The sequence below is a fragment of the Camelus bactrianus genome, chromosome 9 (assembly GCF_048773025.1).
Source record: "Camelus bactrianus isolate YW-2024 breed Bactrian camel chromosome 9, ASM4877302v1, whole genome shotgun sequence".
NCBI classification, from domain to species: Eukaryota; Metazoa; Chordata; class Mammalia; order Artiodactyla; family Camelidae; genus Camelus; species Camelus bactrianus.
The window spans coordinates 17,403,432-17,425,652 of NC_133547.1; the positions used below are offsets into that span (position 1 = coordinate 17,403,432).

The window sequence follows — 22,221 nt, forward strand, 5'->3', positions numbered from 1 at the left end:
GCTCTGCGCAAATCAGCTTTAAAGTACTGAACTATATTTAAGAACATGGTGACAAGGGCTTGGAGTAGAGGTACTGAATGTGGCTGGTTGGGTGAACAGTCTCTCTTCTCTGACGGTCAACAGTCAGGAAGAGGCACCGCCACTCTCCTGCTGAGGAGGAGTCTGTCACGTACGTGGCAGGTGTCTTAGCAAAGCCAGTTTATTTATTAACTGAACCCAATAAAAATCACGACATCTTTCTTTTAGTACCACAGTACAGAAACCTCTCTCTAAAAATTAGAATTTTTTAAATTTGGAGAAATTTTCAATGCTTTTCAAGTTTTTAAAAAGTTTAGTAACTCAAAAGGTGAGTTCAAAGTAGACTATGTTAAAGAATGAATAGAAATCAAGGACTAAAATTAAGAAAATAATCCTGTTACTGAAACTTTAAAATTGAGCCTGTTTAGAGTAAAACTGGTAACTCTTTAGTAATGTTAAAGTAAATGTCATTTTATTAACCTACCTTAATAATGTTATTGAGAAAAAGTGTCAAACATAAAACCACAAATAAATGTAACAGCAGTTTCCCCAGCCTATTAAGGAAGCTTCCAGTTTTCAGATTTTTCTAGAAATTAAAAGAGTTGAGTTTTAATTTTTAAATTTTAATAAAACTTCATAAACATGTAAAATGAGATTGCCTAGGATTTAAAACACTTAGTCATGCAACACACACGGAAAATACAACCTAATTTTCATGAAGTTACACTGTCTTAATATTTGTCATTTTCTAATGGTAAATGACCTGCTTAATAATAAGGTCCATATGATGAGGAAATGTGTCCTAGTCTTTTTTTTTTTTAAATGGAAGTACTGGGGATTGAACCCAGGACCTCGTGCATGCTAAGCACGTGCTCTACCACTGAGCTATTACCCTCCCCATGGGTCTTTTTTTTTTTTTTAAAGACTTTTGCAACAGAGTATGGAGTCGGCCACTTAGAAGGTACTCAGGATATAATGACTGAACAAACCTTTTGATCATTTATCCACTGATTCATGTATCATGGACTATATAACTCATTAAATAAAAGACCTATTGAAAAATAAATTGTGCTCTTTGATATATAAGTTTTTTTTATAACCCTCAGATAACTATAGACTATCAAATATAACAATATCTAAAAAGTTCAAATATGAGTAATGTTTATTTTTAATTAAGGCTAAAAGGATGAATGAAAACTATAGTTTACAACAGTCAACTAAAAGCTTGTTTCTTAAAATCTTCGTGAAGATTTGTCCATAGCAGCTCTCACTCAAGAGACTAATAAGAAAAAGGATTTATTCTTCCCAAAGTGGAAAACAAAACAGGTATTTGATAGAAAGTTCCTCATATGCTTAGGAGATTAAAGCTGGCTTTGCAACATTACTAAGGAAAAACAACTAACTCTTAAATCCTATGTAAATTTAAGAAACTTCAGTTATATAATAAAGCCAAAAGATCAGGTCAATGTCAAACACGTTATTCTAGGAAATGTCTCATTATTTCTAAAGGTATTTATTTGGAATCTCAAAATTCTCAAGACAGAGTTAATTTTAATTCACTTAAAAATCAGTAATATGATATGGAAGATGGAGGAAAGAGTGGTGTCACTACTTCAAATGACAAGGTGTCCCCCAGCTTGAGAGGCTGTGGAGGACACATTCCCACAAGCAACGGGGTCTTCTCACTCTGGAGTTCACACATGAAAAAAGGTTCAAAATTTTTCTGTTATTTCAACTTTAAACTGGAGGCAATCAAATAAGCATCTTTGGCTAATCCTGACTTGAATTAAGATTCCAATTTTCTAAGAAATAATAAATGTCAGAACAAAGGGAAGACACATCAGAATGCTTGAAAACAAATGCTATACCATGCACTTCACAACACACACACAAAAAGCAAATAATGCTCCTAGTGCTTTTTAGTGGGGATTTAGTCATAAATTTTCCTTTGTATGCTTTATGAAAACAAGGTCCAAACAAACACAACATTAAAAAAAAAAAAGTCCCACCTGAAGTTTTCTTGCAATTAATACTGAAAAGTTAAAGCTGATAAGTAATGACCCAAGAATCATGGAATTAAAAAACTGAAGAATGCAGACCAGGAGTAAACCTGTGAGTTGTATACCATACAGCCATGTCACCTGCAACAACGAAAGATTAGATGGTTAAACAGAGTTTATCAAGAGACCCCCATGTGTTGACATGTTGATCCTGGGTGGACACATCTCAAGTCATGAATACTGCAGAAAACATACAGAGCTTCAAGTAATCCAGTCTAAGAAAGGAAAATAAATCATAATCACAGTGCCTGTTTGTGTACTTTTAAGTTATAGAACATGTATGTGGGGAGGGTAGAACTCAGTGGTAGAGCGTGTGCTTAGCATGCACAAGGTCCTGGGTTTAATCCCCAGTACCTCCATTAAAAACTAAATAGATAAACCTAATTATATCCCCCCTCAAAAAGTCTAGAAGAAAAAAAATTTTAAATTAAAAATAAATACACCATTTAAAAAGAGAGAGAGAAGTATGATGTAGAGGAAGCAAACAATGGTATACATATATTCCAGAATTAGGCAAATGCAGTTTGCAGCCTTCCATTTTCTTCTAAATTCCTTTACAGTTATGACCTTTAGTATTTTATCATATTCCAACATTCAGTACTTTATTGTACTCTACTATTTCCCAATCTTCCACATTTCAGGCCTGTATCATATATTGCTTCATTTTATCTAGGTATGTATGCGCCTCATTTCCCCATGAGACTGAAAAGCCCTCCTGGAGGGAGGCCTTGTTCATGGGTTCGTAGCAGGCAGCACAGGACAGAGGTCAGAAACATGGGCCTTGGGTCAACAGCACCTGCACTGTGGTGTGGTTCTGGCACAAACCAGCCGTGTGACCTGAATTTGCTGGAGTTGGTTCATCAGTAAAAGAGGGATGATGACGCCTTCCTCTGAGCTGCAGTGAGAACCTGGCTGAAGGGCCAGATGTGGTAATGCATAAAAATGCCTAGCACATCATCAGCACTCACCAAAGATAGTTTTTTTTTTCTTTTATTGAAGTATAGTTGATTTACAATGTTGTGTTAGTTTCTGGTGTACAGCACAGTGATTTAGTTATATAGTTCATAAATATTCTTTTTCATATTCTTTTTTCATTATAGGTTATGAGCTATTGCATACAGTTCCCCATGCTATACATACAGTGTTTACCTGTTTTACACATAGTAGTTTGTATCTGCTAATCCCACACTCCTAATTTATTCCTTCCCCTACTTTCCCCTTTGGTGACCATAAGTTTAGTTTAGTATCTCTGTGATTCTTTTTCTGTTTTGTAAATAAGTTCATTTGTGTCATTTTTTAAGATTCCACATATAAGTGATATATTTGTTTTCCTCTGACTTTACTTTGTACGATAATGTCTAGGTCCACCCATGTTGCTGCAAATGGCATTACTGCATTCTTTTTTATGACTAATATTCCACTGTGTGTATATATACATATATACACACATACATATCTATACTGCATCTTCTTTATCCAATTTTCTGTTGATGGACATTTAGGTTGCTTCCATGTCTTGGCTATTGTAAACAGCACTGCTATGAACATTGGGGTGCATGTATCTTTTCAAATCTCTGGAGTTTTCTCCAGATATTATGCCCAGGAGTGGAAATGCTGGATCATATGGGAAACCTATTTTTAGTTTTTTAAGGAATCTCCATACTCTTTTCCACAATGGCTGCACCAAATCACATCCCTACCAACAGTGTAGGAGGGCTCCCTTTTCCACACCCTCTCCAGCATTTACTGTTTGTGGTGATACCCCACTGTAGTTTGATTTGCATTTCTTGATAATTAGCAATATTAAGCATCTTTTCATGTGCCTGTTGGTCATCTGTATGTCTTCATTGGAGAAATGTCTGTTTAGGTCTTTTGCCCATTTTTTGATTGAGCTGTTTTTTGTTACTGAGTTGTCTGAGCCGTTTGTGTATCCTGGAAGGTAAGCTCTTGTTAGTCACATCGTTTGCAAATATTCTCTCCCAGTCCGTAGGTTGTCTTTTCATTTTGTTTATGGTTTCCTTTGATGTGCAAAAGCTTATAAAAGTTTAATTAGGTTCCATTTGTTTACTTTTGTTTTTATTCCCCTTGCCTTGGTAGAGTGACCCAGGAAAACACTGCTACGATTTATGTCAGAGAATGTTTTGCCTGTGTTCTCTTCTAGGAGATTCATGGTGTCCTAAGACAGCTCTTGACGTAATAAAAAACTTTTGGCAGGTTGACACTTAAAAAATCAAAACTCAACCAACTTGAACACAAAAATCATGCCACAGAGAAAAAAAGACAACCTCTAATAAAGAGCTGATACTTTTCTTCTTCTTCAAATTAGATGATCCCATATTCATTCTGGTGTAGGAAAACTTCCACTTCTATTCAGCAGGCAATCACATTCTCTCCATAATTCTGTTTTGTTAAATTAATGTCGAAGGAAACAAACCTACATCAGGCATTAAGAAGTAAGGCCTACAACAGTTCAGTGCTTTTGCTCAGTGTGTACCAGAAACTTGGAGAAATGGATCAGTTACAGTTTTTAGGATTATACAGATAACACATCTTACTGTATGAAACAGAAAATTCAAAAAGGTACCAAAAACAAAACAAAACAAAACAGTAATGGATAGAAATGTGGGCTCCAGAGTCAAAATCCAATGGATTCACCTACAGAAATCATATTGATTTCATAGTGGTATATGATATTTCATGTAGTATTTTATTTATTTCACATTATAGTGTATAAGTTTCTTACACTGATGACTATTTTAACTTAATTTTAGATGGCTACATAACATTCCACCACATGCCATAATTTGTCTGCCACTGGATCTTCTAAGTGTTCTCAGCTTTTTATTATTATTGAAATTAATGTTATTATGAACATTCTTTTAAAAAACCCTCAGATCATTATATCTGATTTGTTCCTATTTTGTTCATTTTTGTATCCCCAGCACCTAATACAGTGCCCACTAGAACAGTGTCACTCAATAAATATTGGGGTAATGAACGAATGAGTATCTTGGGACAAATTCCAGAAAGCAGAGTTACTAGTTAGAGAAAACAGTTTTTCCTTTTTAACAGCTTTATCGGTATATAATTCATGTATCATAAAGTTCACCCATTTAAAGTGTACAATTCATGATTTTTAGTTAGCAAATATCAAACAATCTAAGTTGAAGACAGTATCATTATCCTAGAAGAAATCCGATATCCATCAGCCCTCACTCCTCTCTCCCTTTCCCCAGTTCCTGTCAAACACTAGTCTACTTTCTGTCTCTAGACTGGTACATTCTAGACATTTCATATAAACAGAACCATATGACATGTGGTCTTGATGACTGGCTTCTTTTACTTAGCACAACGTTTTCAAGGCTCATCCATGTCATAGCGTGCATCAGTACTTCACTCGTTTTACTGTTGAATAATATTTTGTTTAATGAATATACCAAATTTTGTTTACTCATTTATCAATTGATTTGGGCAGTTCCCGCTTTTTAGCTATTATGAATCATGCTGCCATGAACATTCATGTACAAACTTTTACATGGATATGTTTTCATTTCCCTTGGATATGTACCTAGCAGTAGAAATGTTGGATCCTGTGGTATCTTTATACTTAGCATCTGAGGAAATGCTAAACTCTTTTCCAAAGTGGCTGCACCATTTTACAATCCCATCAGCAATGTATGAGTTCCAGTTTCTTCACATCCTCGCCAATGTTTGTTACTATTTGCCTTTAATAAAATTTTAGCCAAGTAGGTGTAAAGTGTTACCACTAAGGTTTAGATTCGTATTTCTCTAAAGACGATTGATGTTAGATTTGTATTTCTCTAAAGACGATTGATGCTGAGCATCTTTTCCTGTGTTTATTGAACGTTTATACATTCTCTTTGGAGAAATGTCTATCCAATCTTTTACTCATATTTTCTTGTTGAAAGAGTTGTAAGAGTTCTTTATATATTCTGGAAATCTCTAACCATATACATAATTTGTAAATATTCTCTTCCGTTTTGTGGGTGGTCTTTTCACTTTTTTGATGGTACACTTTGAAATACAAAAGTTTTTAAATTTTGATGAAGTGCAATTTTTTCTTTAATCATTTTACTCTTGGTATTATGATCTAGTTTGAGTTAATTATTGTGAATAGTGAGAGGATGGGGTCCAATTTCATTCTTTTGTGGATATCCAGTTATTCCAGCACCATTTATTGAAAAGATTATTTTCTCCATAATTATCTTGGCACCCTTGCTGAAAATCAGTTGACTGTATATTTCTGGTCTCTCAATTCTATTCCATTGATTTATGTCTATTCTGCTGCCAGTATCACACTGTCTTGATTATTGTAGGTTGGACGTTAAGTTGTGAAATAAGAAAGTGTTAAGTCTTCCAACTTTGATCTTCTTTTTCATGATCATTTTGGCTATCCTGGATCCAGTGAGTTTCCATATGAATTTCAGGATCAGCTTGTCAACTTCTATAACTGGGCTTCTGAGAGGAATTGTGTTGAATGTGTAGATCAATTTGGGGAGTACTGCCATCTTAACAATAGCAAGTCTTACAATCCATGAACATGGGATATCTTTCCAATTTATGTAGGTCTTTAAAACTTTCAACAATGTTCTATAGTTTTTAGAGTATAAGCGTGCACTTCTTTTTTTCAGTTTATATCTATACGTTTTATTCTTTTTGATGCTTTCCTTCTAGGAAGTATTTGTATTTTTTAGTTCCTTTTTCCATTGGAATGTAAATGTTTTTCTCAGTAAATCTGTAGGAACTCTTTAAGAATAACAATTCCTTCAGAAACACATTCAAAAAAATAAACCTTTTTTGTTTGTCTTTATTTGGATTGCGGTGTTTTCTGATGCTGCCAGTTCTTTTTATAACAAGTAGGCAAACTCAGAGAAAAAAGAGCAGCTTGTGTTATAAGCCTGAATAGTTTTATAAAGGTACAGTTGTCCCTTGGTATCTGTGGGGGATTAGTTCCAAGACCCACAGTAGGTAACAAAATCCTCAGATGTTCAAGTCCCACAGTCAGTCTTCTGCATCCACAAATTCAACCAGCTACAGAGTACTGTATGTAATTACTGAGAAAAAAATATGTGGACCCATACAATGAAACCTATGTTGTTTTAAGGGTCAAGTGTAATGATATCCTAGGTTCAAGAGAAACATTACAGGTTATCAGCCAGAAACATAAAGTTGAGCACTACTGTATAACAGAAAGTCCTGGATTATCAATGGTACACCTGATGTTCCTTCTCAGGTTCTTAGTCCAGAGTTTAGAAACAAGGGAGCAATAATTCATTTTTCTCTATGTATAATAATTAAAATTTTCTTCAATGGGTCACAGTCATGCTCTTCATTATCATTCATAATTAACCACGGTTAACATTTTTTAATATTCATAAAATACCAGACAGTGTTATAAATGACTCACATACATCAGCTTATTCAAATTCAGGCAGTCTCGTTCTGGAGTCTGTGCTCTTAATCGCTATGCTATACTGACTAGAACATAAGTAGTGCCACAGAGACTCAGAACTTGGTATCAAAGTTTGTTAACATCAAATTTTTAATGCTCTGAAGCAGTAATGGGGGTTTGTAAATTTACTGCTCTTTTGAAAAGAACCATCTTTTTATTTCATTAATTTTCTCTATTATTTTTATGTTTTTAATTTTGTTGATTTTTGTTCTTTCATTATTTTCTTCCTCCTGAGTTGGGTTTATTTTGCCCTTCTTTTTCTAGTTTAAGAAAGGTGGGGGCTTAGGTTATGATTTCAGATTTTTCCTCTTATAAGTATTTAGTGCTACATATTTCCCTCTGAGTGCTGCTTTAGCTGCATCCCACAAGGTTTGATATGTTGCATTTTTGTTATTGAGTTCAATGTTTCTTCAAGACTTCCTCTTTGACCATAGATTATTTATAAATGTGCTAGAAATTTAGTTTCCAAGTGCTGAAAACTTTATTTTTTTGTATTGATTTCTAGTTTGAATCACTGATTCAATCCATTGGGTATTCTACTCTTGTTGGGTGGAGTGTTCAACAAGTGTTGGTTAGATCCTGTTGGTTGATGGTGGTGTTGAATTCTGTATCCTTAATGATTTCTGACTAGTTCTCAATTGTTGAGAGAAAGGCGTTGAAGTCCTCAACTCCATTTGTGGGTTTGTCTATTTCTCCCTCCAATTCTCTCAGCTTTTGCCTCACATATGTTGGGCCCTGTTGTTTAGTGCACATACATTTAGGATTGCTATGTCTTCTTGGCAGATTAACATGTTTGACATTATATAATGTTCTCATAATTTTCTTTGCTCTCACACCTACTTTATCTGAGATTAATACTGCCACTCCTTCTTTCTTTTGATTAATATTTGCATGATGTATCTTTTCCCATCCTTTTATTTTCAACCTACCTATATTGTTTGCTTGAAGTCAGTTTCTTGTAGACAACAATTGGGTTGTGCTTTTCAAATCTACTCTACTTACCTCTGTCTTTAAATTGTATTTAGTTCATTTATCTTTAATGTAATTACTTATGATAGGTCTTGAATCTACCATTTTATCATTTAATTTTTGTTCACTCTGTTTTCCATTTGCTTCCTTTTTTCTGCCTTCCTGTGGGTTACCTGAACATTCTTAGAATTCCATTTTCATTTATTTATAGGTGGCTTTTTTTTTTTTTTGAGAATAGAGAAGTGTATTAGGTTATGCTGCCGTGGACAACAGCAGGACACACAGACAAGAGGTGCCTGTGTGAGCCTCTTTACAGTATTTTTGAATGTATCTCTTTGTGTAATTTTTTTTAGTGGTTGTGTTGTTCTGGGCTATTACATTATACATTCATAATTATAGTTTACTGGTGTGGACATTTTACCCGTTTGAATCAAGTGTAGAAATTTTACCTCGATTTAAGTCCCTGTAGTTAAATATTTTAGAAAATTCAAGATGAGTCATAAAGTTTATTATACTTGTTCATATTTTTTACTCTTTTAATTGCCTTTTCTCTCTTCCTGATATTCCAAATTTCTTCTTTCATCATTTCTTTCTGTTTCAAGAACTTCCTTTAGCCATTTTTTTAGGGTACGTCTGTTCATAATAAATCCTTCATCTGAGAATGTTTTGATTTTCCTTCTTTTCTTTCCAGAAAGATACTTTTGCTGGATATAGGACTCTAGGTGGACCATTCTTTTCCTTCAGATGAGATGGTTTCTGATAAGAAACCCACTGTCATTCAAACTGGTTTTCCCCTGTGGTTAAGTATAATTTTTCTCTGACTGCTTTCAAGGTTTTTTTTATCTTTAGTCTGTAGAAGTTTGATTATGATGTATCTTGGCATTGATTTATTTGGGTTTATCCTATTTGACATTAGCTCAGTTTCTCAATTCTGTAGGTTTTGCCAAATTTGGGACATTCTCAACCACTCCTTCAAAAAGGTTCCCCCCCCCCAATTTTTTTTTCAGCCTCACACTCTCTCCTTCTGGGGTTCTGATTACATAAATGTTAGACTTTTTGTTATAGTCCCACAGGTCTCTGAGGCTCAGTTCACTTTTTTCCAGTCTATTTTCTCACACAAATTAGGTAATTCTAAATTGTCCTATCTTCAATTTCACTGATTCTTTCCTCTGACCACTCCATTATACTGTTAAGTCCATCTATTGAGTTGTTTATTTTCATTATTGGAATTTTTCAGGTCTAAATTTTCATTTGCTTCTTATTTTTATCTTCTAAATCTTTGTTGACAGTTTTTAGTTTTCATTTGTTTCAAGTGTGTTTGTAACTGCTAAATGAAATTTCTTTATGACTGCTTTATATTCCTTGTCAGGTAATTCAACTTCTGTGTATCCTGGTGTTGGTACCTGTGTATCATCTTTGTTCATTCAAGAGAGATTTCTCTGCTTCTGTTTATCAAATGACCAGTTGTACTGTATTATGTTATGGAACCCTGGATCTTATGTAAATCTGTGTCAGCAGACCTCCTCTGGCACCATGCCAGCATCACGCCACTGAGGGAAGAAGGATGCTGCCTCATTATTTCCAGATGGGTTAGGATGTCCAGAGTGCCCACCTGACCTCCACTGACTTTTGGAAGGTAGGAGAAGGGGGTGTCTCATTACTGCTGGATGAAGATAAAAGTTTAGGCTCCCTACAAGGCTTCAGTTGACACTATCCTGGCTGGGAGAGGAAGGAATGTCTCATCACTGCTCCTCATGTGGCCTTCATTGACACTATGGGGTTGGGTAAAGGAGGGGAGGGAGGTTTTCTTACTTCTGAGTGGTGGTTAATGTCCTGATTCCCTGTTGGTCTTTTCTGACACTATCCTGGCAGGGAGGGGAAGGGATGTCTTATCACCAATGGGTAACAGATTTAGAAGAGCTATTTTATATTTTAAAATTTAAATCAACTCTATAAGGGACCACTGATCTATACATTTGTGCTTCAAATAAATTTATTCTGCTTATTTTACTTTAAAAGATAGAAGTTAAGCTGCATAAATTACTCAGCTTCAATTGACCACAGCATATTTACATTATAGCTAAGAAACAGCTTCAACTTTACCATTAAGCACATGTACATTCTGAGCTCACTCTATAATATAAAACATTAAACAATAACCATCTCAGCTGAAAAAGGCAAAGCTTACCTTCACTGCTGGCAGCATGTCCAAGGAGTCCAGAATGAACAGCACTAATGCTTGCATCAGCATCATAAATTGATTAAATTGCCATGTCAGACTAAAGAGAAAAGTTGATATGAAAATGGCAAGAAGTGTCAGCCTCTGTAAAAAGAAAACTTTTGTATAATTTACATGTCTCTAGTAATAAAAAGCCTTGCAGACAAGTTTTCTCAAGAGCAGCCAATATCTCTATAGACCAAATAGAAAAACTATAAACTGTTGCTCTGAAAACTCTTGCTTTTGTTATTTAAGCTCTAAGTAGTCCAAGTGACACTTTGCATATAAATATTCACATATGGTAAGTGTACTCCATAGTATTATGGAGGCGATAATATACCAAATCACATCTCAAGAGCAATGGCTTAAAATTCTGACAGTTTTGCAGAAATTATGTTTGGGTTTGCTGCACCTATTTATGGGGAGATAAGACAGAATACATTTTTAACATCAAAATGAAAACATTTTCTTTGCAAAGTAGGAAAAGGTTTAGAAGAAGAAAACTTAATTTAACTCAAGTTAAAAAATCGGTCATGGGATAAGAACTATTAACATGCGCTGGGACATAACATTTTCTGAAGTTTCTGAGATAAAACTGGAGAACTAAAAATACATATAAAAGTACTATAAAAACTTACTTGAGAAAGAGGCTGTAAGTTTGGTCTCAGGAAATACGTAATTGCTGCTATCTGAATTGCAAAGAATGGCAGCGCCCAATTCTCTCTCAATGGGATGGTAAACTCAACCCTTGTAGTATCTATTCTGCACAAGGGAAACACAAAGGGCCAAAGCAGTAATTTTTACTCTCATTACCTCAAAGATTTCCTAAAGTGAAAGATATATTACATTAAGTATATTTAGATTCTGATTACTGGTTCTCAATAATAATTTGTCCTTATCATTATCATCCCTGTAACATAAAAATGGCATTGAGAAAAATTAGATCAACTGTCCACAGATATGCAGTTAGCTAAGTGGCAGAAATGGGGTTCAAACCCATGTTAGCATGACTCCTAAATCATGAACGTTCATGCTAAACTACCTCGTTGTTTTATTTCTAACTTCATTAATGCCAACTGGCAATGTTTTGCATTCTTTCATATTTCTTTAGTGCTTTATACTTTGGTCTTAAATTTGTCATTGGTAATTTTTAAAAGCTCCTTGCCCACCTAGAATGTGAACCCCCAGAGGGCAGGTATAAGTACGTTTTAAACTATGTACAACCAGTACCAAAAACCATTCCTACACGTACTAGGCATTCAGTAAATGTTTTCTATTTACTCTTAATAAGAACAATAAATCTGACTTTCATTTACTCTTTGCAGGAACAATATGTTAGATTAAAATGTTAAGAGGCAGCATAACACAGTGTTCTCATATTCTGCATTTGAATTCTGACCAAGACTTAGTTCTATGGGTGCATGTATGTGTGTATGCTTTTCTCTCTCTATATATATATGCCTATCTGTATATTCTTATACACACACACACACACACACACACACACCCTAACCTTTTAAATGCATATCTTAACCTTTTTAAGCTTCAATTTCCTTATCTCTAAAATGGTATGAGACTACCTACCCTATAGGGTTGTTGAATGAATACATAAAAAGCATGATGTAAAGTACTTAGCATATAGTAAGCACTCAGTAAGGTTATAATAAAAAATAATTTGTTTAGGACTACAACATCAAATCAGTATTAGAACTCACATTCAAATTTTAAAACTGCTACTGCAGGTCAGGTCAATGTATCTTGAATATGTTTTTTAAGATGCTATTTAATAACGTTCCAGTATTTGGATATTAATAATCTTAATTAAATAATGTAAGAACTTCCTTGCATTTGTATAGTGCTTTATGCTTGCTATGACTTGCATGCAACCCTATTAAGGTATTATTAAACCTTTCAAGAGCTATGTGGCTGGAGAAATACTGATCACCCAGCAAGTTGGTAACACAGCTGGGATTATTACAGATGATTCCCTTGACATGGAATTCAGTGTTTGATTCCTTATTTGTAAATATACATAAGTAGGACTTCCTACCTTACTAGCTAAGACAAACTCCACTGTGTAAACCAAAGGGAAAATACTCCCACACAAATGTGGCAAAACACCTTTCTTTAACCCGGAAGTGAAGTAACTACACTTTAACTTACACTGTAGAACGGGAGAAAGGAATACTGATTCCAACTCACCTATTTGTGACATACCAGAAAGCTGCCAGTAGCCCTGACAGCCATGTACCACTGAGGAGCCAGCTGGTTACGTAAAGAGCTGCGACGTAGATTGCCTGGAGTCCAAATAAGGTGTAAATATAAAAATAAACTGGCTCTAAATATTTCTATAAAAGGGAACAAAAAACATGTGTTAGAGAAGCCCTACCCCCTCTCATTGCCATTTAACAATATGAAAGTGAAAATTTAATATTCAGAAGCTTGGTATTAATTCCAAGAAATAAGCCTTCATCACCCCTTTCCACGTGAAAGTGCACTAATGGCCTTTCTTCTCAATACCAAGAGCAGGAGAGGGAAGGAAGTCCTCGAGGCCTCTGGCTTCATTCTTCAGACTAGTTTTACACCTAGCTTGTCCAGTATTACCTTATTCATGTGAGAAATGGTCATTGTAATTTGCTAATTTTCCAGTTTTTTTTTTTTAATTTCAAACATAGGAGTGATTACAAATTGCCAAATGAAAATATTTGTCAGCTTCTAGACTGTATACTTGTTAAGCCTGGAAGCATCTATCTATATAAAAAAACTTATAAAATATAAGTAAAAAGCAGAATTCACAGTAAGTATGGAGAAAATTAGGATACTGTTGTTTTTATACCAAGCTAGTTGAAGATCAGAATAATGTATGTGAAACTCTTGACTTAAAATGAGACTCTGACTTTCATCTGATATTAAATTCAATGTCACAGAACACAACATACCTGTATGGGTAGAACTCTATATAAAATACTGAGAAAAACCTCTTGGTAAATATTCATTCGTTGAAGCAGGTTAATTGTCCTCATAGATTCAGTTTTGTTATCATATATTAAGCCACGAAAACCTAAGATTGATATTTGAAAATTCAGGGAAAAAAATAATTATAATTATTCATTCAAAACTATTCATAGACTCTTTAGTACATGCCGGAGATGTGCTGTGCATTGGGGATTTAACAATGAACAGAAAACAGTACTACCCACAAAGAGCTTACTGTATATTAGATAGATATTATTAAAATGTTTACACAAACACAGGTAAATTATAACTTCTATGATATAAAAGAACCATATGGTTCTTCTGCAGAAGTTTGGGAAGCAGGATTCTATATGCCCTGCTCTGCCCTCCTGCCAAGAGACCTGTAGTAGTAGCTCCTTTGGACAGTATACGAAGCCTCCCCAATTCCCCTGGGATGGGTTTGGCCATTTGACTTGCTCTGACCAATGGCATGTGGGTGGATGTGACACACTTCACATCTGAGCAGAATCTTTAAGAGACAATGTATGTTTCCACCAGCAATCTTGCTCTTTCCCTCTGTTGTGATAGTAGCACATTCCGTACAGGGGCTGGATAATGAGAGTGAGAAACAAACCTGCTGTTACAGAATTCCACTGCTATGTTGAGGTCATCTGCTACTGTACCCAAGCTGACTAATTAAAAGAATATATGAACAGATAGTTCACAGAAGAAAACATGCACACAGTCCTCACACATATGAAAAGACCCTACTCTTATTAGAATTGCAAATTAAAACTACACTGAGATACCATTTCTCACCTATCAGCTTGGAAAAAATTAAAAAATTTGACAACATATTCTGTTAGTGAGGCTGGAAGAATGTAGGCTCATACACTGTAGTTGGGAACACAAAATGGTATAATCTCTATGGAGGAAAATTTGGTAACACTTGGCAAAATTACATGTACATTTATCCTTTGATCCAGGAAGCCTATGTCTAGGAATCAACTCCAAAGACAGACTGGCAAAAAGACAAAATAACATATGTACAAGGTCATTCATGCAGTGCCATGTGTAAAAGCAAAAGATCAGAAACTATCCAAAAGTCCATCAGCAGGAGGTGTTTTGGACTGAACTGTGTCCCCCTCAAATTCCTATGCTGAAGCCCTAACCCCAGTGTGCCTGTATTTGGATGGGGTCTACAAGGAGGTAGTAAAGGTTAAGTGAGGTCATAGGGGAGGGCCTTAATCTGATGGGGCTGGTGTCCCTATAGGAAGAGGAACAGACAAGAGAGAACTCTCTCACTCTCTCTATACACACATACGGCGGGAAGGCCATGTAAGAACACAGCAAGAAGGTGGCCATCTACAAGCCAGAAAGAGAGCCTTTACCAGAAACCAGCCCTGACATTACCTTGATCGTAGACTTCTGGCCTCCAGAACTGAGAGAAAATAAATACGTACTGTTTAAGCCACCCAGTCTGTGTTACTTTGTTATGGTGGTCCTGTAAGGCTAATACAGCAGTCCTATGGACTGAGTGTGTTACGTGCCCCTCACTAAATTCTTATGTTTAAGCCCTAAGCCCCCAATGTGATGGTATTTGAAGATAAGGCTTTTGCGAGGTAATTAGGGAGAGACAAAGATCATAAGTGGGGGCTCTCATGAAGGAATTAGTGCCCTTATCAGAAGAGACACTGGAGAGCTTGCTCTCTGGCTCTGTCTTCCATGTGAGGAAGCAAAGAGAGGTGGCCACTGACAAGCCAAGAAGAGAGTCCTCACCAGAACCCAACCCTGCTGGTGCTCTGATCTCAGAATTCCAGCCTCCAGAACTGTCAGAAAGTCAACTTCTGTTTTTTAAGCCACCTGGTTTATGGTATGGCAGCCCAAGGAGATGAAGACAAGAAGGCTACCTGAATAAAGTATAGCTACCCACACAAAGGAGTACTATGCAATTGCAAATAGTAGTAATAATAATAATAATAATATAATAATACTAGTAATAAAAATAAGGAATATCGTTGTATTCTACTGTAGAGTGATCAAGATCTTCGTTAAATGAAAAAAGCAAAACAGAACAGTGTATACAGTAAGCAGGGGTTTTTCTGTAATAAAGGAGAAAATATGAATATATAAAGTATTTGCTTATATTGAAAATATTAACTATAGAAGAATAAACCAAAAACTAATAAAAATAGTTACCTAAAGAGTGAGGAAAGAAACAGGGTGGAGCTGACAGGGAGAGAGGCAGACTTCCCTAAACGCTGCCTGTTTTACATTTTTGACTTTGGAACCATGTAAACTTTTTTTATAAGTATAAAAAAGATATAATTTTTTACAAAGCAATCCCTGAAAACCAGAAAGCAACATAAAACAAATAAACCTACCGAGTTGGTAGCTCAGTCACACAAAAAGAACTCTTTCTAGTGTTCGTGGGAGGAGAGAATTGTGACTGTAAATCCCTAGGAGGATATAAACCAAGGACAAAAAGAATTACAAACACAGCCTAAGCTGTTTTCAGGTAAGCCTACTGTTAGTAGCAATATTATTGCTACATTGAAAGTATTATATACAGTAGAATAAAACAAGTAAGTGATAATGTTAATGTCATAAGAAGCCAAAAATTTTAACTTAAAGAAAAAAAGAGATACAAATTTAAAGTTAAAAAAGTAACAACCCTGTTATCCTAATTTTGAACTAAAAATAGCTATATTCATATTTTTCTTAGGAAAAAAAAATCACATTTCCTAGCACTGCTCACTAAAAAGGTTTGGAAACAAGGACCAACCTAGTAGCAACTAGCACCTCTAGTACCCAGATTGTGGTCTCTAAATAGCCAGTAAAGAGAACTCCAAGCTCCTTGGAGAAACAGCAGATTCTAGGTTAGGGGTAGGAAATATACAAAAGGGGCCTGAAACATCTTATGACAAGAAAACCGGGAGTTTTCAGACTACTGGAGTCACATCAAAAAGACAGCAACTGATCTGAAGGGCATTCCACTGGCCAGAGATTGAACAATTTGATGCAAAAGGAATAATTCAAAAGATTGAAACACATCAAATATGGTAGAAATCCATGCGTCCACGGTGATATTTAAAAAGCAAACCTTTAGGGGATTCTAGAGAGGTAACTCATTCTAAAATAGAAGGAAAGGATTAGTATTTATCCCACCTTTCCTTTAGGAACTGAAATTCTGGGTTGCTAAATAGTTGACGAGAAGATGTTTTTCTTTAGAGAGGAATTCCATCTGATAATGACGGAAGGAATTACAGAATTAGAATATCACCCTGTTAGAGTCCTTATACAATTAACAGATTTAAGTAATGATCATCAGTGGTGCTAAACCATTAGGTGAAAGGCTAATCGAGAACTTAACAATGGACGGACCAGTCTTAACCCCACAAGAGAGAGAGCTGAACATTATGTACCCCCTGATGTGGAAGTGTAAAACACTATCTAAGAAGTATTCTTGCCAAAAAGCAGAACCTAAATCTGAGCAAGCCTCTAGACCTAGCTGTCAATTAAGAGGGGATTCAGGCAACAGAGAAACAGGGGATGGCACCACCGGGGCTCCAGCAAAATCCAGAAAGTGGAAGACTCTCAGACAAAGCAATCAGTGTTTTCAACAAAGAATTACAAGAAAAAAAGATGGAAAGAAACCTATAGATTAAAAAAAAAAAACAGAAGCATAGCAAATGACTGCAATTTAAGAGCTTTATTTGGATCTCAAAAACATTAAAAATCTGTAAGACAATCAGGAAAGTGAGAAGACCAAGTAGATACTTGATATTAAGTAATTTCTTACCTGTGATCATGACAATGTGGTTATGTTTATCAAAGAGAGTTGCCATACTTTAGAGAAATATACTATTATATTTACAGATGAAGCAGTATGATGTCTTGGGAGTTACTCCAAAATAATCCAGACAGAGGAGACAGAGAGGAAACAAGATTGGTCATGAGTTGGTAGCCACTGCAGTTGAATGATACAGAAGTGCAAATCCATTAGAGGATTCTACCTTTTTATATTGTTTGAAATTTTCTAAAAGAATAATCTTAACAAATGACCTAAATACATTGAAACAGATCAATTACTGAGTTCACAGTGATACTGAGAAAGAAAATACTCATTATTCACCTTTAGAGCAGTTTCTCAACTTCAACACTATTGATATTTTGGTCCCAGTAGTTTTTTTGTTGGGGGGACTATCCTGAGCATTGCAGGACATTTAGTAGCATCTCTGCCCTTTACTCACTAAATTCTAGTAGCATGGTCGTCCCCTCCCTGGCCCCCAAGCTGTGACAATCAAAACTGTCTCTGCATATTCCAGACGTCCCCCAAGGACACAACTGCCCTGTAACAGGAATCACTGCTTTAGAGAATGCTAGAGAAGCAACTCAGAATTTGGAGAAGCGGTAAGGACAGCTGATTCTCATTACTCACCATAGCTATGTTCTATCAAATTGCAATCAATCCTTAACTGTACTAGCAATACTGAACTAGCAGGAAATACACGGTTGGGTTCCTACGTGCCTCTGGTCATGCATTTTCATCAACTCATCAACACATGACCTTGATTTGTATGAATCTTTGTTTAAAGACACCTTCTTTAGTATATACTGTTGATTCTTTAACATTTGACTCATGGCCAACAGAACTCGAACGCATGCCTGAACAAAGCTTAGCTAACACACGTTATTTTCTCTGCATGCCTTCTCGCACTTCAGAAAACTGGGCAGCACTTCAGCACTATGTTTGGAGGCCACTTTAAACAGCAAAATCACCAACACAAAGCCCAAAAATGCAAAAAACATGGCACTAAATAGACTGTGAAAAGGACTCTATAGTCTGAGAGCTGAAACAAGAAAGCAGTGCATCACCTTGCTCGACCTCAGCTGGGAACAGGCATGTCGGGCAGCTAACATTTTTCACCACCCTGCACATGCTCGTAAATGACTGTGAAAGCGCCATAAATATTGATTCTAGGGTTACAAGGAAGTTTCAGTGAGTAGGTGAATTTGCAAGTATGGAATCCATGAATAACGAGGATCAACTGTACGGGGAAAAAGAAAATCAACACTTAGCCTGCCTTTTTCAATAAACTGTACTTCAGAGTAGTCAAACAGTTGATGAGAAAAGAGTCTTCTAACAGAGTTCCAGGTAATGAATGCAGGAGGAATGATAAGAGTCATTTTTATAACTTTATTGAAATAACTGACAGAGGCAATAATCATCACTGGCTGCTAAAACCATTAAGTAAAACGCTAGTGGGCCATTAATCTTATTATGTGTGAATGCAACTATCTACATGGGGACCAACTGATTAACTTTCATGACACAAAAAGAAAGGGGACCAAAATTTCATGTCTCTTATTGTAATAAAATTAGAAGTACAGAACATCACCCATGCAGAATTCTTGCCAAAAATATACCTGAATCCAAACAAAGCCCAGGAAAAGGCAATTCTCTGTGATGTGCACCCATGTTAAGCACACCAAACATAATATGACATAAAAGAGATCCTTTCGGGGGTTCCATTAGATGGAATAGAGGTAAAGAAGCATGAGCCCTAAACCACTCAGAAACAGTGAAAACGTGGGAAAATGGTCACTGCAAAATAAAGGAATGAATGGGCCCTGGCACAAAAAGCAGAACTGTGATTTTCATCTGTATCACCAACATGCCTCCAGTTTTTAGACAATAATCCTTTCACCTCTTCCAAAACAATCATGAAAAAAAAAAAAAATCAACAGTAAAACCAAGAAACCGTGAACTGATAATATGGGATGGAATAGTAGAGATGGGAAGCAAGGAGAGGAGTTATATAAAAATACTGTATAACTTCTGCCAGAGCAAAACATTTTCATGGATTGAAATGTTACGTTATCAAGGAAAAACTACACAAGTTCTAAGAAAAACTACACAAGTTCCATACAGCTTTTAAAATGCATTAATGCAAAAGTATGTTTTGGCTGAAATACTGAAAACAATGCAGTGGACCCCAGTGAAACTACGAGTTGCAGTTACCTTGCATGAGGGTGGGCGCCTGCAGCATCTGTTTGTAGTAGGAGTAATACAGTCCACATTCTGTTCTGAAGGAGATTTCTCGCTCCACTTCCTGAAATAAAGTTAGGTCTACTGGGTTTACATGACCTAGTTTGGTTTAAATATCCATTGTCACTGTAGAAACAGGATAAAGAACTACAACTTCAAAGGAAGAAGAAAAAAAAATACCTCTGAAAATACAGAGTTAAGAACTCTTGGCAAATAAAAACAATAGAGGGCTGATAATTCTTGAAGTTAAGTGTATATTAAAGGAGATTATTATTCTACTCTCTCCACTTTTGTGGATGTTTAAAATCTGCCGTAACAAATCATTCAAAAAAATGGAGGCAACTAGTTCCATTTAAGTTGATGTTTCAGAGTTAACATTTTTCTCTTATTTCATACAAATTAAAACTTAAAAAAAAATACACCACCATTCTTATGTAATATTAGTGAGAAATAAAATACGGGCAGTATAAAAAACATCAAATAAAAGGAACTATAATTGCATTAGACACCTGCCTAAAAGCTAATAACATTATGTAAGATTAATAACTTTCTTTTTACTCTAAGAATATAAGGTATTCTTAGCAAAACGGGGCAGACCTTCTACATTTGAATTTTGTTTTGACAAGTGTAACCCTGGTGGAAAGATGTTCATGTAGGAAAATGGATACAAGAAATATTAAACTACTTTCACATAAATATTTAATTTTAGAAAAACTGAAAGTTTAAAGTAAAGCTATTAGTCATTTTTGGCTGTAAGCTGCTTTTATGAAATTTAAAATTTAAATCAGTAATACAAAATATGGAGGCACCTGATAATGAACATAGGGAAGACTTTCAAGAACAATCCTATTAATACTCTTAGATCCTACATTTCATGTATTTATATAACAGTAAAAATGAACAAAAAATTATAACCTATGTCATTATAGATTCTTTTACATTGGTGTTCAAAAAAAATGCTCTAGAATCTGTAACACATTGTCTAAAATGTATTTCCATCTTCATTTTTTTCCTATTACAGCAGATCCATATTCTATAAACCCAACTTTACTGGGGGAAGATGATAAACACTGAACATCTTACTTTCTAGTGGAAAAAGTCTTTTAGCACATGTTTTTCCCCTACCTCCAATTATTCTTCAAACAGTAATAAACATTTCATTAAAGGAACCACTCATGCTATTTATCTTCAGGCCTGGACATTATTTAATGTATTTCCTTCTACCCTTCAAATATTTAAAGAAATATTTCTTCTTCCCTTTAAAAAAAGTATTATAAATCAATCCATAAATAGAGCATTGAAGAAATAATCAATTATCAAAGAGTATAAACATCAACTTATTGACCTTGAAACAAACTGTTATGTTTTATCATTGTTGACTCTTTTTTCAAAAAGCAGGAGGAGGGAAGGGTAGCAAACCTTCTTATATAATAAGCTTCCTTCAGAGAAAACACATTTATCCTGGGGACATCAAACATGAAAAAAAGGCCCATCAGGCTCTGAAATTTAATTTCATTAGAACATTCGCTTTTTAAAAAGGAAAACAGAAAGTGACGTAGCTCTTTTAGCTTTTACATTTGCTACCGATTTGTGTTGTATCTTTCACAGCAATAAGGACAACTCTTCTTAGCGCCATGTTAATCCATTCAACTTTAATCTTTGGGGAAAACTGCTCTATTGCTTTTGATAACGTAAAACTAAATTGGTATCACTCAGTTCTAGAATGTTCAACCTCTTCCTTGGTCAAGTAACCACAGAACCTATGAATTGATGTTAATTAAGCAAATATTAGCTTTTGTCCATGTAAATACGGGGGTGGGGGGGAAAGCACACTACGTTTAATTACATTCTTTTTTTTTTCCTCCAGTTGGCTTAAAGTGTTCAAAGTATGGCTGTCTTCAGTGGGCTAATCTAACATCAAACCCACAATCCAAACCAAACTAGAGAACTAAATCAGTTATCACATATAGGGGGCTTCATATCTGATACAGTTCTAAGAATAAAAGGAGACTGACTTCATAAAGATGGAGAAAGAGAAAACACTGCTCAATGTACTAAAAGTAGGAAGCCACTTTTATGCCCCATCTTTCTCTCTCTCTTTAATATACCCAGAATGTGTAAAGAACAGAGGGGATCCTGATTAGTCAAAATGCATTTCAACATGATTAATCGGTAGTCTTGGCACCAGCTGCACAGAACCAAATGCTATCCTTTATTAGACAGACACTTGCAAGTTTTACATCTGCTTCATGCTAAGAGAACATCTGCTTTACTCATTCAAACACTTTTCTGGTTTTACAGCAATTTATACTTTGTCTCTTGGATTGTGCCAACGAAAACGTACACCAATAGAAGTTATCCTCCAAAGAATGCAAAATGAACAAATACTTCATATTTTAATTTGCATTGGTTCCACAGGGAAAGCAATGTTGAAAGAATGAAAAAAATTGCCTCTGAAGATGATGACAGGAAAAAG

At 35.4% G+C, this 22,221-nt stretch overlaps 1 protein-coding gene across 5 annotated transcripts in view; it reads right to left on the reverse strand.

The window, feature by feature from the left end:
* The window catches only part of DPY19L3 (dpy-19 like C-mannosyltransferase 3), a 75,474-nt gene that overhangs the window by 25,005 nt on the left and 28,248 nt on the right, over positions 1–22,221 (reverse strand). For 4 of the 5 annotated variants that reach the window (XM_074369856.1, XM_074369854.1, XM_045512939.2 and 1 more), the window contains 7 exons: positions 19,719–19,809; positions 13,678–13,799; positions 12,941–13,086; positions 11,377–11,500; positions 10,709–10,843; positions 2,028–2,159; positions 503–604 (listed from right to left, as the gene is read on the reverse strand). In XM_074369856.1, the coding sequence (XP_074225957.1) occupies positions 503–604; positions 2,028–2,159; positions 10,709–10,843; positions 11,377–11,500; positions 12,941–13,086; positions 13,678–13,799; positions 19,719–19,809 (852 nt within the window). The remainder of the gene's footprint in view (positions 1–502; positions 605–2,027; positions 2,160–10,708; positions 10,844–11,376; positions 11,501–12,940; positions 13,087–13,677; positions 13,800–19,718; positions 19,810–22,221) is intronic. The other variant, XM_074369857.1, reaches the window with a different exon arrangement.